Source organism: Chelonia mydas, chromosome 1 (genome assembly GCF_015237465.2).
Source record: "Chelonia mydas isolate rCheMyd1 chromosome 1, rCheMyd1.pri.v2, whole genome shotgun sequence".
Taxonomy (NCBI): Eukaryota; Metazoa; Chordata; order Testudines; family Cheloniidae; genus Chelonia; species Chelonia mydas.
In genome coordinates, this window is record NC_057849.1 from 92,409,336 (window position 1) to 92,425,003 (window position 15,668).

Genomic DNA, 15,668 nt, shown 5'->3' on the forward strand with positions numbered 1-15,668 from the left:
GTGTTGATGAAAATGAATAGTACTTGGGGACCAAGTCTGCCTGTTAAACCGATGTGATACATTACTATGCTTACACAAAAGAAATGAGCACAGATGGCAGGTCTACTATTTCTCTAACAAGAAATTTGTAACTCCCCCTGTCCCCCGGGATTCAACTGTGAGCCACATTTTTTCAAGTCAAGTTACCTCTGTGGGGCTCCTTAAAATGTTTTTTTTCCATTACTTGTACATTAGGAGTACAAGCAACGGAAAGTGATTAGTGCCTTATTACAATTTTATAATGAGAGAAGTCTCTCAACCAATAGTCTATGATTCAATTTTTTTTCCAACTTGAGGGGAACATATTTTGCATGTAAATGAAAGTCTACCATGATGAAGTTTTATGTACCATGGTAAGATTCCCAATAGCTCATTTACTTTTGACAGATCATTTATTCCACATTAAAAATGTCTGTAGATCTTAAATTTATAGACATTTGTTAATTAAATTGAATAATGTTTGAAAAATAAAAGAAGAATAAATAAGTCTATAATTTTTGCAAAGAAAAAAATGCCTTTTTTCATGAAACACAATGGTAAATATTATAGGGCAACGTTAAATTTTATAAACTTATCTTTAAGGCCAGTATCAATCAAACAATGCTTTATAGAATTGTCTCAGTAGGCACCCAGAGAAAGAAAGAAACAAAACATTTCAATGCACCTTGTAACTTATCAGTGTTTTTACTTACAAAAAGTCCAAGAATGAAAGGATAGTTTGTGTGCAAACCCACAACTTTCAAAAAAAGTTAATAGAACTTAAATATTCTAGGACTTCCACTGTGGGAAAGATTTTGTTCCATGGAGATCATTTTACTGCAACATGCTGTATAAATGAACATTTTTGAGTTCTGTGCTCCTGCATGTATCATTCAGCAATGTAGCAAAACATGAAAAAGGATCTTTCAGCACTTTGCACTGTGACCTGGCACACAAAGATAATTACACTTCATGTTGTCAAATCAGTAAAAAATACTTTCTTTGATAACCTGCCAAAACTGGATAATATCCTTTTCATTCAGTCCACATGAGTTTTGTTCTTTTATTTTTATTTCTCCGTGTTTAGAGTTATATCAGCACTGGAATATTGCCATCCATTTAGTAGAGTAATACAAATCCTGGTATGATAATCTGATTACCTTTACATACCAGTTGAAGAAGCCTTGAATTGTTTAAAATTCACACTGCTTCAAGTAACCTGCAACCTCAAAGGTACGGAATGTTTGTCTGGACTGGTGAGAAAAGAGGGTAGTGGCTCCTTTAAGGGTCTCTTCCCATGCGTCAGGGCTGGGAGTGAGAGGAAAGCATCACCTGGTAGGCTGGCCAGTGGGGCTCTGGTAAGCCATTGGCCTCTATGCATGTGGAGTGGGTCTGAGCCCCTCTGTTACTCCTGAATTAACAGAGGAGCCTGCAGGGACCCCCATGTGAGGTTGGAGGTCCCCAGGTGCCTCAAAGTAACCAGAAGGGTTCCAGCAAAGACTGTCTTGAAATCACTCTAGAGTAACAACAGAGGTAGCCAGGGCAGCAGTGGAGAACTCATGTAGAGGCTGGCAGCCTAGTGGCAGGACACACAGCAGACAGCAAGTGTCGATGTTTCCCCTAGTGGAAGTTTCTTCTTGGCTGGGGTGAGTGGGCTCGGGTGAGTGGGGGGCAAGGTGGTTGATTTTCTGGCTAAGCTCTTCCTTCCCCACCACAGAGTGAGAGCATGTGCAGGGCAGGGAGCAGCAGCGAGAGCCAGAGAGAAAAGCACTCTCTTGGCTTGTCTGCCCCCACTGCTGTGTGGTAGCAGGGTTTAGTTTGGATTTCGGAGGGCTGACAGTGGTGCTGGAACAGTTTTTATGGTGGGGGTGCTGAGAGCCATTGAACCAAACTGTATATGATGGAAACCACTTCAAGCTAGGGGGTGCAGCAGCACTACCAGTACCCCTAGTTCCAGCACCTATGTGGAGGGGTGATCCCGCAGGGCTCATAAAGGATTCAACAGCTTATCGTCCACTGTAACCCCGAGGTCAGTGGTCCCCAACCTTTCTATGGGAATAGCACATTCCTATTCCCAACAGACTGTGGCGGGCGCCAAACACCCTGCCGCCGAAATGCCGCCGAGAAGTGGCAGCGGAAAGAAGCCTCACTGCTGAAATCCCGCCGAGAAACAGCAACGCATTTCGGCGGGCGATTCTCAGGTGGCCGCGCTTGGTGGCGGCATTTTGGTGGTGCTGTGTCCTGCGGGCGCACACAACTGCCCTGGCGGGCACCATTGCACCCATAGGCACTGTGTTGGGGACCCCTGCCTTAGGTCCTTTTCTGCAGAACTGCTGCCTAGCCACTCGGTCCCTAGTCTGTAGCGGTGCATGGGATTCTTCCATCCTAAGTGCAGGACTCTGCACTTGTCCTTGTTGAACTGCATCCGATTTCTTTTGGCCCAATCCTCCAATTAGTCTAGGGCCCTCTGTATCCTATCCCTACTCTCCAGCGTATCTACCACTCCTCCCAGTTTAGTGTCATCTGCAAACTTGCTGAGGGTGCAATCCATGACATCTTCCAGGTCATTAATGAAGATATTGAACAAAACCGGCCCCAGGACCGACCCTTGGGGCACTCCTCTTGATACCAGCTGCCAACTAGACATGGAGCCATTGATCACTACCCGTTGAGCCCGACGATCTAGCCAGCTTTTTGTCTACCTTATAGTCTATTAATCCAGCCCATACTTCTTTAACTTGCTGGCAAGAATACTGTGGGAGACCATATCAAAAGCTTTGCTAAAGTCAAGGAATAACATGTCCACTACTTTCCCATCATCCACAGAGCCAGTTAGCTCATCATAGAAGGCAATTAGGTTAGTCAGGCATGACTTGCCCTTGGTGAATCCATGCTGACTGTTCCTGATCACTTTCCTCTCCTCTAAGGGCTTCAGAATTGATTCCTTGAGGACCTGCTCCATGATTTTTCCAGGGACTGAGGTGAGGCTGACTGGCATTGCAATGGTGGTAGTGGTGGTGGGGGGGGAAGAGATTCAACACGAACTTTGATTGTCAAGGTAGAAGAGAGAGAGGAGGGAAAAATAATTAATGGCTGGCAAGATGAGCCATAGTATTACAAGAGTGTGAGAAGGCTGGGATTGGCTCTGTTAAGGCAGTACAGTCTTAAATAATGTTGAGGCTTCTGGTGCCAGACCACTCTTTTTTCAAGGGGAAATGAGTTGCCTCAGAAAAGGAAACTTCAGTTCATGGTGATGTCAAAGAATGTATATTGTTGAGGTCCCCTGATGAATTGGGATCCCATTATATCAGGATTGGAATGGTTACATCCACAGCACAGCAATAGATGCCTAACAGTGTGTTAGCCCAAAACAGTGTAACTATGGTCTACACAGATCAGAAGATGGGCTGTCTGCAGATCACACCCCATCCTGCATCTATCATCGGGTGATTTATTAAGACAGAGGCAGAATAAGATGTAACACACAAATATTTATTATGCCACTAGTCAGTAAATTAGACAAGGACCCCCTTCAGACAATAAACAACATAAGCAAGACACACTCGGTTGTTAACAGTTACCAGAGCATGAAGCTCAGAGCCCTTAAACCCTCTTAACCTATGGATGTAAAACAGAGGAAAACCACAATGGGTATTACAATACCATATCCTGAAGATAGGGACACAATCACAAAAACTCAGGATACCGAAAGAGATAGTGGTGAAAATCAGGGGCACAGGACACCAAACTGGAACTCAGGAACTGGGTATTCTTCTCTCTCTGTACAGGTACTCTGGGCAGGTCTACTCCCTCTTGGGCAGATCTTCTCCCTCAGGAAGGTCTTCAGTGCTTGGCCATGCAGTCTCTGCTTGACCTCGTAGATCAGTGCAAGTATGCACTCACTAATAGTGTGTAGCAGTTGAGTGCAAGTATGTTAATAGAGACCAAGAATCCAAAGTCCTATGAGTCCTAGTCCCTCTGGGGCTCCTCGCAGCTAGCTGAACTGTGTGGGACATTGGCTGCCACTCAGATGGACAGCCCTGAGTGACAGACGTGCCACTCACGAAATAACCTGCAGTTGCTAGGCAGATTATGGCTGTCACATCACTCTAGTTGCCCTGACCTTTCCCCTCATTGATTTGAAAAAGGCTGAAAGGGCACTAAATCATCTGAGGAGAAGGGTATCCAAGATGGAGGCTTAGCTGTCCTTTTACAAATCCAAGATGGACATTACATAAAACAGATCAGAAACAGATTTTACCCAACAGGTGGTGGCCTCCAAATTCATACAAACATACTGGGGCCTCTGTCAGGAAAGATAATTCTGTGGTGTATCTGTGTGCTAAATGCTTCCTGTTTATGTTTTCCTTTGGGATGAAGTGTATGGGTCACCGGAGTTATGACTTTATGTGTGGGCATCATATAGTGCATTTAGCCCACAAGAGGGTGATCAGTTGCCCCTGGAAGTTTAGCAGAGAGGCTGCTCTGAGTGGCATAGATGGAGGTGCAATGGAAGGGTTCATGAGAGCCAATGTTGGGTCTGTGGGTGTTGGGCCCACAGGTAGGCTGCCAGTTCCACTGAAGGTTCACTTTCTTGCCAGTGGCAAGAAAGACCACTGATGCCCCTCTCATACATTTTGATTCCCAGGCAGAAGGCAGTAGACATGGTTGTTGTACACCTGGGTTGGATTTTGTAAAGGGACTAACATAATCATTAAGAAACAGAAATTTAGGGAAATTTCTGTTCAGAATCAGAATCCCCCCCCCCTTCCAGGAGTGACTGCAGACTGGTATGAAATGCTGCAGTGGAGGGTGTGGTGAGACCTCCCCATGTTGGCAATGGCATTTAGGTGTGCCAGAAGAGGTATGAATCAGGAGGTGGCTAAATCTGTACATGAATGGGGAGCATCAGTGATTACACACCAAAATACCTCATGCTATTTGGTATCCAACTTCTTTAGAGATGATGGGGTACACATCTCCAGCTGGAGAGTAGATATATTTTTGGCTGATGCTAGGGAAGGAATTAACTATCTGGGAACCCATCTGTCGGTGTTTGGAGAGGGTAGGGGGGAGAGAGAGACAGACAAGCTAGTTGCTGGCACCTCCTGGTGACAGGTGGCCAATCTAGGTACTCATTATAGATGGGGTCTAGTTACCCAATAAACTTGAATTGGTAGACTTAGGGGAAGGCATCCCCTAACACTGCCTGAGAATGGCTTTGGCCTTCCTAATGTCTGATACAGCAAGTTGACAGCCCTCTTCCCACATTCCCTTAAATCTCATGTGAGAAGAGGATGGTGGAGGTCCAGTAACAGGACCAGCTACAAGGTTTACGATATTGATAAAATAATTTATCCTGATATTCCCCCAAGTTTAGCAGCTGTGCTGCATACGTTACATGCATTCCATTAAACTGACTGTTTCAGATATTTTCCCCAGTACTTACTTGGGTACAAAGCACTGTCTGGTAGAAACCTAAATGCCATTGTGTAGAGAATATCAAACTTTTACAGTGTCTTTGATTTCCTTTTTGTAAAAAAGAAGAAGAAGAAGAAGAAATTCAAATACCACATTCCAATAGAACAGCTGTATGCCTTAATTCCCCTCGCTGTTCAACATTACCAATGCATGTAATTTTAATATTATATTTACCTACAATGAACTTGAACAAATACAAAAGAAATTGAAACCTGACGGAGTCCATACACAACTAATTCATGCAGAGCCAAATTCTGAAGGTCCTGAGTTCTCATTCAGTCCTTTCAATGTGAAACAAAATGAACCAGATTCATTAGGTGCAAATCAGCTGAGCCTTGGTCCTGCACCATTCAAATCACTTTGCCACTGACTTGCAGGATCAGTCAGCTCGAGCATACCACTGAATTTAGTCCAGTGTGCCCCTGTGTGAGTTCAGATTTTTTAATGTTTGCAGAAATCATAACTCACAGAAAAATATCCTAGTAGCTATTGAGTATAATATTTTCCATTATGAACAGAAAAGCAAGTTCCTTTCCCTTTTTGAGATTGAAAGAGGCCTCGGGGTCCCACTAGTACAAAGGTATTAAACTCATTCTCTGGAGAAAGTGAAATACCATTTTTAATTATGGTCCTTGGGCTGTGGTGTACATTTAGGAGTACACGTTGCCCTCCATCCACAGCACAGATGTCAATGGAATATTTGCACAAATATCAAGTATGGAACATGGCTTTGTATAGTAATTGAACTTTTAGTTGTTATAATTTATTATTTGTTCAGCACCTTACTGAGCATCATTCAATGGGAAAATATGCCCGCTTTTATCACTGCTATTTCTGCTCTTTCCCCCCTTTCTTCCTAATCTTCCTATCTCCACGTGAGGGATTATGGGCTTCAAACCCAGCCCCCTAGGTCCCAAGGCAATGTTCAGACACCACCTCACCCAAACTAGTAGAGAAGGGAGCTAGCAAAGCTCTAGCTCACAAAGGGCCCTGCTTAGGAATCTTCTGGTTGGCTAGGACACACTACCTAAGCCAGAAAGAAGCATGAGAATTATCTAACTAACTGGGTGAATCACTGGCTGTATGCTTCTATGGACCCAGTCTATTTTCCTGACTCCTGCCTTGTCTTGGTCCTGCATCCCACCTTATTCAGGTCCTTATTTAGGTCCTCTTTATCCCAGACCCCTGTCTGTTACCAGTTTCTCCTTTCCTGTCTTTCTCCAGGTACCTGCTCCTACGCCCAACCTCCATTTTGGACTTTAACCATCCATGCCCTTGTCCCTACAGATTGCTTGGACCACTACCAATATCTTCAAGTGGGCCCAGCCAAGAATGGACCCAGCGGAGTTCCCTATACCCCAAGAGGCATCAGCACTGCATGAGCAGATGATCTGTCTCCAGGGAGACAGCTGAGAATTGTGGGTCATTCCTGGTTCCTGCTTTCTTACCTTGCTCCAGGTGCCTGCTCATACACCCTACTGTTAATCCTGGCTGTGATCTTTGGCTTGGCACCTGACGTTGACCCCGGTTCTGACTCTAACCATCACACTCACACCCTGATCCCCAAACAGTTTCTTTCCATCTTCCCTCTCTTTGTACGTCGTCTGTTCTTTGCACCAATTCCCATGCTCCATGAGCTTCACTCGCAACCTGTCTTCCATTCCACCTGCCAAAGTGATCATCAGTTAAATAGTTACAGTTGACATTAAAGGATCCTCATCAGACTTTAGAGTTAATAATATCCCAATTATATCAACAACAGAAAGGGAATCCACACCCCTCAAAGCTATTGTTTCTGGCTGGCTGCAAATTCAGGCAAACAACACTACCTGTTCACGTACACTTCATATTTGGAAAGTTCTCTTTGAAACCAAGAGGACAAGAAATTATTTACAATGAAAACTGAGATTCTGCAGAATTTGAAAATGTCATGCTGACCCACCACATGCACATCTAGCAGGTGGAATTTGGGCATTTGACATCTCTGTGATAGAATGTCCACAGGATTCTTTTACTTTCCTTATTGATTAACAGCTGGCAGAATATTGCTGCGATAGAGATGTAGAGCAAGAGTCAATTCTCATGCACTTAAAATAAAAAGGTCACAGAATGTATAATGTTCATGCTTGTCCAGTCACAATTCTTATTTTCACATTTATTTTTCTTATTACAAACGGTTCAGAAATAACAAAAAAATAAAAAATCATATCACAACTTTGTAAAATATATCAATTTTACCATACAATGTAACTTTCTGGTAACAAAGCCTACATGAACAAAATAAACATGCAGTCATTAAAATGGAATGGCAATACCAATTGAGGTTGTGTCAGCTAGTATTTACAGGTAAATACATTATCTGAAGAAGTTACATCAGTTTACTAAAACATATTTCTTTGTTATATTAGCTACACCCACCATGTGGTTGGCAGTGGAATCAAAGCTCAGTCTGCGAATCCAGAAGTAAAAGTGAAAGGAACAGATCCTGTAATAAATCAAATTATTGATAAACTGAAACACATTATCCAGGTAAGATTTTTTGTGTATATGATATGTTAAAGCCATCACCAGGTAAATTAAGATAATCTTGGTGCTGAACAAATGTGAATTGCTGTACATTAGAACTGATTTGTTAATTCAAGTCAGAACTCAGTAATTGAGTATTCCCACCAGAAACTGTGTAAGTCCTGGCATAAAATATTTAAACCCCAATTATTAATAATGATTTAGTTAAAATCTTTGCATATGGTAGATGAGAGCTAGAAGTGAGAGTCTGTCAGCTGGGCCATCTGTACCTGTGAGCTGAGATTGCAACTCAGCATTGCAATAAGTGCAGGGATTCTAAGCATGAGTCTGATTCTCAGTTGGAGAATTTTAAACATGTTAATCACTGTGTAATATCATTAATAAGAAATGATGGTACACATTAAAAAACAAACAAACCACCATCCTGCTAAATTCCACCTCTTTCCAGACCTCAAGGTCTGGCTGTGAGATTTTCTACTTTACTGACAGCAGAGAAGGTTGGAAATGTTGGGAAATTTGCATAACACTTGCTACAGTATTTGATATGTATAATCTCATAACACATGTTTGGGTAAGCCCTTGAGATTTAAGCTTTTATATGGTCGTTATTTACATTTTGTGAAAGCAGAACTGTGGTGTTGTAATGTGTCCAAAAGATATTGCAGCTATAGAGGTATGCTAAGATTGCCTGAAATGCAGGGAGTTTTGCCACTGACTTTGGGACCAGGATTTCATCCATATTACTCAAGGTTTTGTAGCTGCAGTGGTATAAAGATTCAAGCTCAAATAAAATTAGTCCTTTCTTTCCATTAACAAAAAATTACCCTTTTTCTTGCCAACTGAAGCATGTTGTTATCTCTAGTCTTTTCTATTTTTTTCTTAAAATGGTGTGAAAGTAAGTACTATTTTGCCTCCAAAGGAATGCCAAGAATTAATTAAGCACTACAGATTACTCTCTGATGGAAAAAGGTTGCAGACAGTTATGTTTAAGCCTCAAGGCCTTTCATCTGTCAGGAGTGCCCTATTTTGATACTAAATGTGCCCTGTATAGCTTAATGTGTTAGGTTCTACCCTGAGGATCAGTCTGAAGGTCTAAAGTGGTTGGCAGGAACAATTCTATTATAATGCATTATGTTTCCAGTGCTTTCTCTTCCAATGCTTGCAAGAGCAGAGCAGATCTTGTATAGAAGGATTTAATAATTTACATAGCGCACAGACACTGCCTTTCTGTGAGACATCTTTCTTTTCTTGCAGCTATGAGTATGGAAATAGGGCTGGGGAATAAAGAAAATAGCAAATACTTTGGGGACTCAGGATTACAATATGTAACTATTTTTCACTAGATGAAAAGCCTGATGAACCTGCAGAGAAAGCTTCTTCTGTATCATTTACTGTGAATTAGGAAATCAAATACAAAAGACCATCTTTTTGTCCTATGTGATATAAAAAGGATGAGTCACTTTTTGAACTCATTTTGGACCAGCCTGAGAGATTAAACAAGGGAGATTTAATGGACTGGGCGGTACCTTCCAGTATAGAAAAGTCAGACCTTTGCATGCTGTAGTCCAGCACTGTTTCCAAGTTATGTTACTACAGTGGAGAAGCCTCATGGACTAATTTAGCATTAAAAACAAAAAAAGATACTTGATCTGGCTTTTAGAACTATGCATATGGAAATGCGTCCGTAAAAGGGATGAGTGTGTATATTTGTTCACCTAATCTAAACACACAACTACTATCATCATCACAATTGTGAACACAAATTGACAGTTTGATGCATAAATTCTCATTTGTGTGTGGAACTATTTCATGTATATCCATGTAGTCGCAATTGCGCATGCAAAAGAGATGCAGTTTTGCGTGTTCATTTGTGTGTTATGCAGTTCTGAAAATCAGGCCACTTGCTTTGTATCTATTGGAAGAAAGGGAATAGTTAGAATTTAAGATTGTAAAAGGTCCCCCCTTCCCCACTCTCCTGCTGGTAATAGCTCACCTTTCCTAGTCACTCTTGTTATAGTGTATATGGTAAACCCATTGTTTCATGTTCTCTGTGTATATAAAATCTCCCCACTATATTTTCCACTGCATGCATCCGATGAAGTGAGCTGTAGCTCACGAAAGCTTATGCTCTAATAAATTTGTTAGTCTCTAAGGTGCCACAAGTCCTCCTTTTCACTTCACCCTTAAAATCCATAAGGGTCAGAATATTAGTGAGGGCAATAGGGTAACACCACATATTTTTCTCTGCTTTCTCTACCTGATGGGTCAGAGGGTCAGACATGGAAGATATGTTCATTCCTTATGAAGCTTCTGCCATAGCATTTCCATACTGTGTCTAGTTGTTTCTAGTCAAGTCTAAAAGCCAGTCTAAAAGACATGAAGATCATGGTTTGAGTGTGCCATGTACAGTGTTTTCTTTCCTATAAGGCCCAGGAGAGCCACTACTAGCAAGACATTCCATTAATAGAAGTCCTGTGTAAACACAACCAAAGAGATCCTCATCTGTGATACACCAGATTTATGTGTAAGATCAGAATCCAGCAGTGTTAGTGCTGCTGGTACTGTTACTAAAAGACAAAGCTAAACTGAAACCAATAATGAGGCTATTAGCTGATGAAAGTTCAAAAGATAGGTGGGACTAAAAACAGTACCTATCATATTCCTTAGAGATATATTTTTTTATTATTTATGTTAGCCCTCATACTCCCAATCAGGGTCAGAGCCTCATCATGTACTGTGCTCCGTTCAAAAGTATTGAGAAAGTCACAGGAACATAGGATTTGGCATACTTAGGGCTGGATTAACCCATCTCTGGGCTGTAGGCAATCCCCCACCTCATATTCATACACCCTCAGGACTCTCCAACACTGTCGCCATAGACATGTTGAGTGATTGTGAGTGGGGGAAGATGACCTGTCAGGGCCTTCTCACTACTTAACCCCTGCTCAATTATTTCCTTTTCTACCGCCAAACAGTCTATCTTCTAACTTCCCAATCCAGATCCAGATCAGAATCCAGAACTGATTGTCCACCCCACAGTTTGTCCCTTTCTATCCGACCCCAACTCCTGTTAACCACCTGCCACCGCCCCCGCTGGGGCATCGGCAATGGAGGGCACCGGGGTCACCTCCACCGCTGCTATGCCCATCGCCTCCCCAGACTCTAGGGAAGCCCCTCCAGCCGGTGGGAAAGGCCAGGGCAAGAAGAAGGGGAAGGGCCCCTCTAAAACCACCGGGCCCTCCATTGCAGGGGCCACCCCCACTGCTGCGGCACCACCACTGACCACGGCGTCCTTCCCCGCTGCCCCCTCCACCGGCTCTGCGGGTGTCCCTCCCTCAGCCCCCAGGACGTATGCCCGGGCAGCGGCAGCCCCCCCGCCTGTCGCCTTGTCATCTCTCCCACCCATCGCCTCCACCACCATCAATAGCAGCCGGGGCCCCTTTCTCACCATGACAAGGAAGCACGGTGTCCGATGCCCCCTGGTGCCCGCCTCGCCCCACGTGGAGACCTACATGCGGGCGTTGGTGAGGGTGGTGGGGCCCTCGGCCATTGTGGCGGCCTCCAAAATGTACGGGAAGGTCGTCGTCTTCTTAGCATCAGAGGCTGCCACCCAGGAAGCTGTGGAGAGGGGCCTGGCAATGGGGGGGGGTGTTTGTCCCCCTAGAACCGCTAGAGGACTGGGCATCCGCCTGGTCCTGACCTCTGTCCCTCCTTTTCTCCCCAGTGCTGCCCTACTACCCGCCCTTTCCACCCTGGGGAAACCTGTTTCTGTTATCAGCCCTCTCCCGCTGGGCTGCAAAGACCCCACCCTCCATCACATTTTTTTCCTTCCGCCAGCAAGTGCAACTTTTATTGCTGGCGGCGGCGTGCGATGGAGTGGCGCTCAAAGGGTCCTTCCTAGTCCCCCACCAGGGGACCCGTTACCAGGTGTAGTTTTCCACGGGGGAAGCCCGGTGCTACCTCTGCCTGGTGTCAGGGCATGTCCAGAGGGACTGCCCCTTAGCCCGGCAAGGAGGGGCACCTGGGATCCCCGAGACCCGGCAGGACATCGGCCCTGTCATTGCCGATGCCCCTGGCCGCCCGGTACTCGAACCCACCCCCCCTCCTCTTCGGACCACCGCTACTCCCGCTCAGGCTCAAGGGGCACCTCCGCTACAATGCCCAGACGAGCGGGAGAGCCCCGCCCTCGCTGCTGACAATCTAGCGGGGCCTATGGAGGAGGGTGTGGCAGAGATACCACCAGGCATGGGAGAGAGCCTGCCCCAGGGAGAATCCTCCCTCCCTTATGCTGCCCCACCATTCCCCCCCTGAAGTCCCTGAGCCATCGCCTTTACCTCCTGACATGACCCCTGCTAACCAGCCCCCAGCTGGGCCCTGCTAACCAGCCATGGAGGGCTGGGCCCTAGTCTAGGGGAAGCAAGGCAAGCGGAAGGCTTGAGCTCCGCCTCATCTACCCGAGGCGGAGGCTCCCCGGAAGACCAGGAAGGGGGGCACCGATGCCGAACCTTCCGCTTTGTCCACGAGTGCGTCCCACCCACCGGTGTCAGCCGGGAAAGACGTTGCAGCACCGGAGGGTAGTGTCTCCCCTCCACAGGAGACTCTCTCCTCCGAGACCTTCGAGGAAGACCGTTCTGTTCTGATGCTCCCCGAAGCCCCCGTGAACCCCAAGACAACCGTAGTGGCAGGTGCTGGCAGGGAGAACGCCGGAGCGACAGAAAGTGTCCTCTCCTCCATGTTCGAAGAGATCGAGGCCTTAGATCTGACCCAGGGGGAGGACGACCTTTTACCAGCAAATCTCGATCTGGGCGACCTCACTCCACCCCTGTTTTCCCCATGCTCCCCTTAACTGTTGCTTCCGCTCCCACCTCTGAGGAGCCCCTGGACTCCTCCACCGACCCAGCCGCTGATGGCACCCCACTGATGACCACCGAGCCTGCTCAGGTGACAGCCAGCGCCACACAGCCGGGGCACGAGTCGCCAGGGGCACCCCCCATTGGTGCGGAGCAATCGACTTCCTTCCCAGGCGGGGGCCCTACAGAAGATAATCCACCTCCTGATGCTGTGGCCGCTAAATCCACCACAGAGCGCGTGCCCAGTGTTGCTGAGAGCTCCCTCCCCACCCCCTTAACCCTTGAGCCTGATCAGGAGGCGCCACCATCCAGCTGCTTGCCTCCCGAAACCCAGAACCTCGCCTCTGCCCCTGCCTCTACCCCTATCCAATTTACCTCCTGCAATATCATTGCCGCCCCCCAGGGCTGTCTCCTTCCCTTTCCCAACTGATGAACCCCAGGGAGAGGCCTTTGTGTTGTCCTGCCTCGACCCATTAGGAGCTGTTATTTTCCCTCCCTTGAGGCGGGCCTAGAAGCTCCAGCCCATCAGGCACCCCGTCGGGGGTCCGCACCCTGCTTGTCCGTTATAGTGGAACACAGGGCTGCACCAAGGGCCCCGCCGGGGAACAACTGGGAAACCATAACCCCACCCCCCATGAGATGCGAGGAGAGCTGCGGAAGTTTTTAGAGGATGTCCATGGCTCCCGCAACAAGGTACAGCTTGCTCTCCAGTGATGGGGGGATTTTTTTCAAATCCTCCAGGCCACAAGGGCCCTCATGGGGGAAGGTAAAGGGATGGGGAAGCAGGATGCTGTGGCCTACTGGCGGGTCCGCATCTTCCGTGACCAATTACTCACCTATGGGATGGGTCAAGGACTGTGGCGCAGCCTGCTGGGGGATGCGAGCGTCCCTGCCAGTGAGGATCCCCCCCGGCCCTCCCTATGACACCTCTCACCATCGCAACGTTGAACACCCAGGGTTGTAGGATGGCTCTCCACAGGTCCCAGGTGCTCTCCTTCCTTTGGGAGGGAGGGTACTCTATGATTTTCCTTCAGGAGACCCGCCGAAGACAGTTGGTGGCTGCAGTGGGGGAACAGGGTCTACTTTAGCCATTCCACGATTCGGCAGGCTGGAGTGGTGACCCTGTTCTCCCCCAACCTATGGCCCGAGGTGCTAGGGGTCGCCGAGGCCGTACTAGGTCGCCTGCTGCATCTTCGGGTCCGTATAGAGGGGCTAGTGGTTAACCTCGTTAACATCCATGCCCCGACATCGAGCCCGGAGCGGCTGCAATTCTATCAGCAGGCGTCCGCTTTCCTCGACACCTTAGATTTTCACGAGTGCCTGGTTCTGGGAGGGGATTTTAATACCACCCTCGAGGAGCGAGACCGCTCGGGGACCGAGCAGAGCCCGGCCGCCGTAGACACCCTCCGGTAGATAGTTGAACATCACTCCCTAGTGGACATCTGGCGTGACCACCACCCAGATGACACTTCCACGTTCACCTTTGTCCGGGTGGAAGCCCATCAGTCGAGCCACTCCCGGTTGGACCGCATTTATTTATCACGCTTCCATCTCTCCCACTCCTCCAGCATTCTGCTGGCCCCATTTTCTGACCATCACCTAGCCACCATGACAGCCTCCCTCTGTGCGGAGAGGCCAGGGCCGGCCTACTGGCATTTTAACAACAGCCTGTTGGAGGATGAGGGCTTCGCGTCATCCTTCCGGGAATTCTGGCTGGCCTGGTGAGGGCAGCGGCGTGCCTTTCCCTCGGCGCGGCGATGGTGGGACCTGGGGAAGGTGCGCGCCAGGCTTTTCTGCCGAGACTACACCCGGGGATCGCGGCTCCCACTTCTTCTATGCCCTGGAGAAAACGAGGGGGGCCAAGAAACACGTCACCTGCCTCCTGGCAGAAGACGGCACCCCCCTCACGGAACCGGCGGAGATGTGCAGGAGGGCCCAAGCCTTCTAAGCAAGTCTTTTCTCCCCGGATCCGACTGACCCTAGCGCTTGCAGAGTGCTTTGGGAGGAGCTCCCTACGGTCAGCATGAGCGACCGAGCCTGGCTAGAGTTGCCTCTCACTCTGGTCGAGTTCTCGAAAGCCCTCCGTCATGTGCCCACTAATAAGTCTCCAGGCATGGACGGGCTGACCGTGGAGTTCTACCATGTGTTTTGGGACGTCCTCGGCCCAGACCTAGTCACCATCTGGGCTGAGTCTCTGCAGAGTGGGGTCCTCCCTCTTTCGTGCAGGCAAGCTGTGCTCGCCTTATTGCCGAAGAAGGGGGACCTCCGTGATTTACAAAATTGGCGTCCCGTCTCACTCCTCAGCACGGACTACAAAATCGTAGCGAAAGCAATCTCGCTGCGGCTAGGGTCTGTGCTGACAGAAGTGATCCACCCAGACCAGACCTACACCATCCCGGACCACAGTATCTTTGATAACCTATTTCTGGTTCGGGACCTTTTGGAACTCGGGCGTAGAGACGGTCTATCATTCGCCTTCCTGTCCCTAGATCAGGAGAAGGCGTTCGATAGGGTGGACCACGGGTACCTCCTGAGCACTCTGCAGACATTTGGCTTCGGACCGCAGTTTGTGGGTTTTCTCCGGGTGCTGTATGCTTCCGCAGAGTGTCCGGTTAAGCTCAACTGGACCCTGACTGAACTGGTCAGCTTCGGGCGAGGAATACGGCAGGGGTGCCTCCTCTCGGGTCAGCTGTATGCTCTGGCGATCGAGCCCTTCCTCTGTCTCCTCCGCAGGAGGTTGACAGGGTTGGTGCTGCGGGAGCCGGAGCTGCGGCTGATCCTGTCGGCATATGC

At 47.7% G+C, this 15,668-nt stretch overlaps 1 protein-coding gene across 1 annotated transcript in view; it reads left to right on the forward strand.

Annotated features, from left to right (window-relative positions):
* GPC5 (glypican 5) overlaps positions 1-15,668 on the forward strand; it is a 545,513-nt gene that overhangs the window by 339,478 nt on the left and 190,367 nt on the right. The window contains exon 6 of the mRNA XM_037913674.2: positions 7,908-8,028. Coding sequence (XP_037769602.2) covers positions 7,908-8,028 — 121 coding nt within the window. The remainder of the gene's footprint in view (positions 1-7,907; positions 8,029-15,668) is intronic.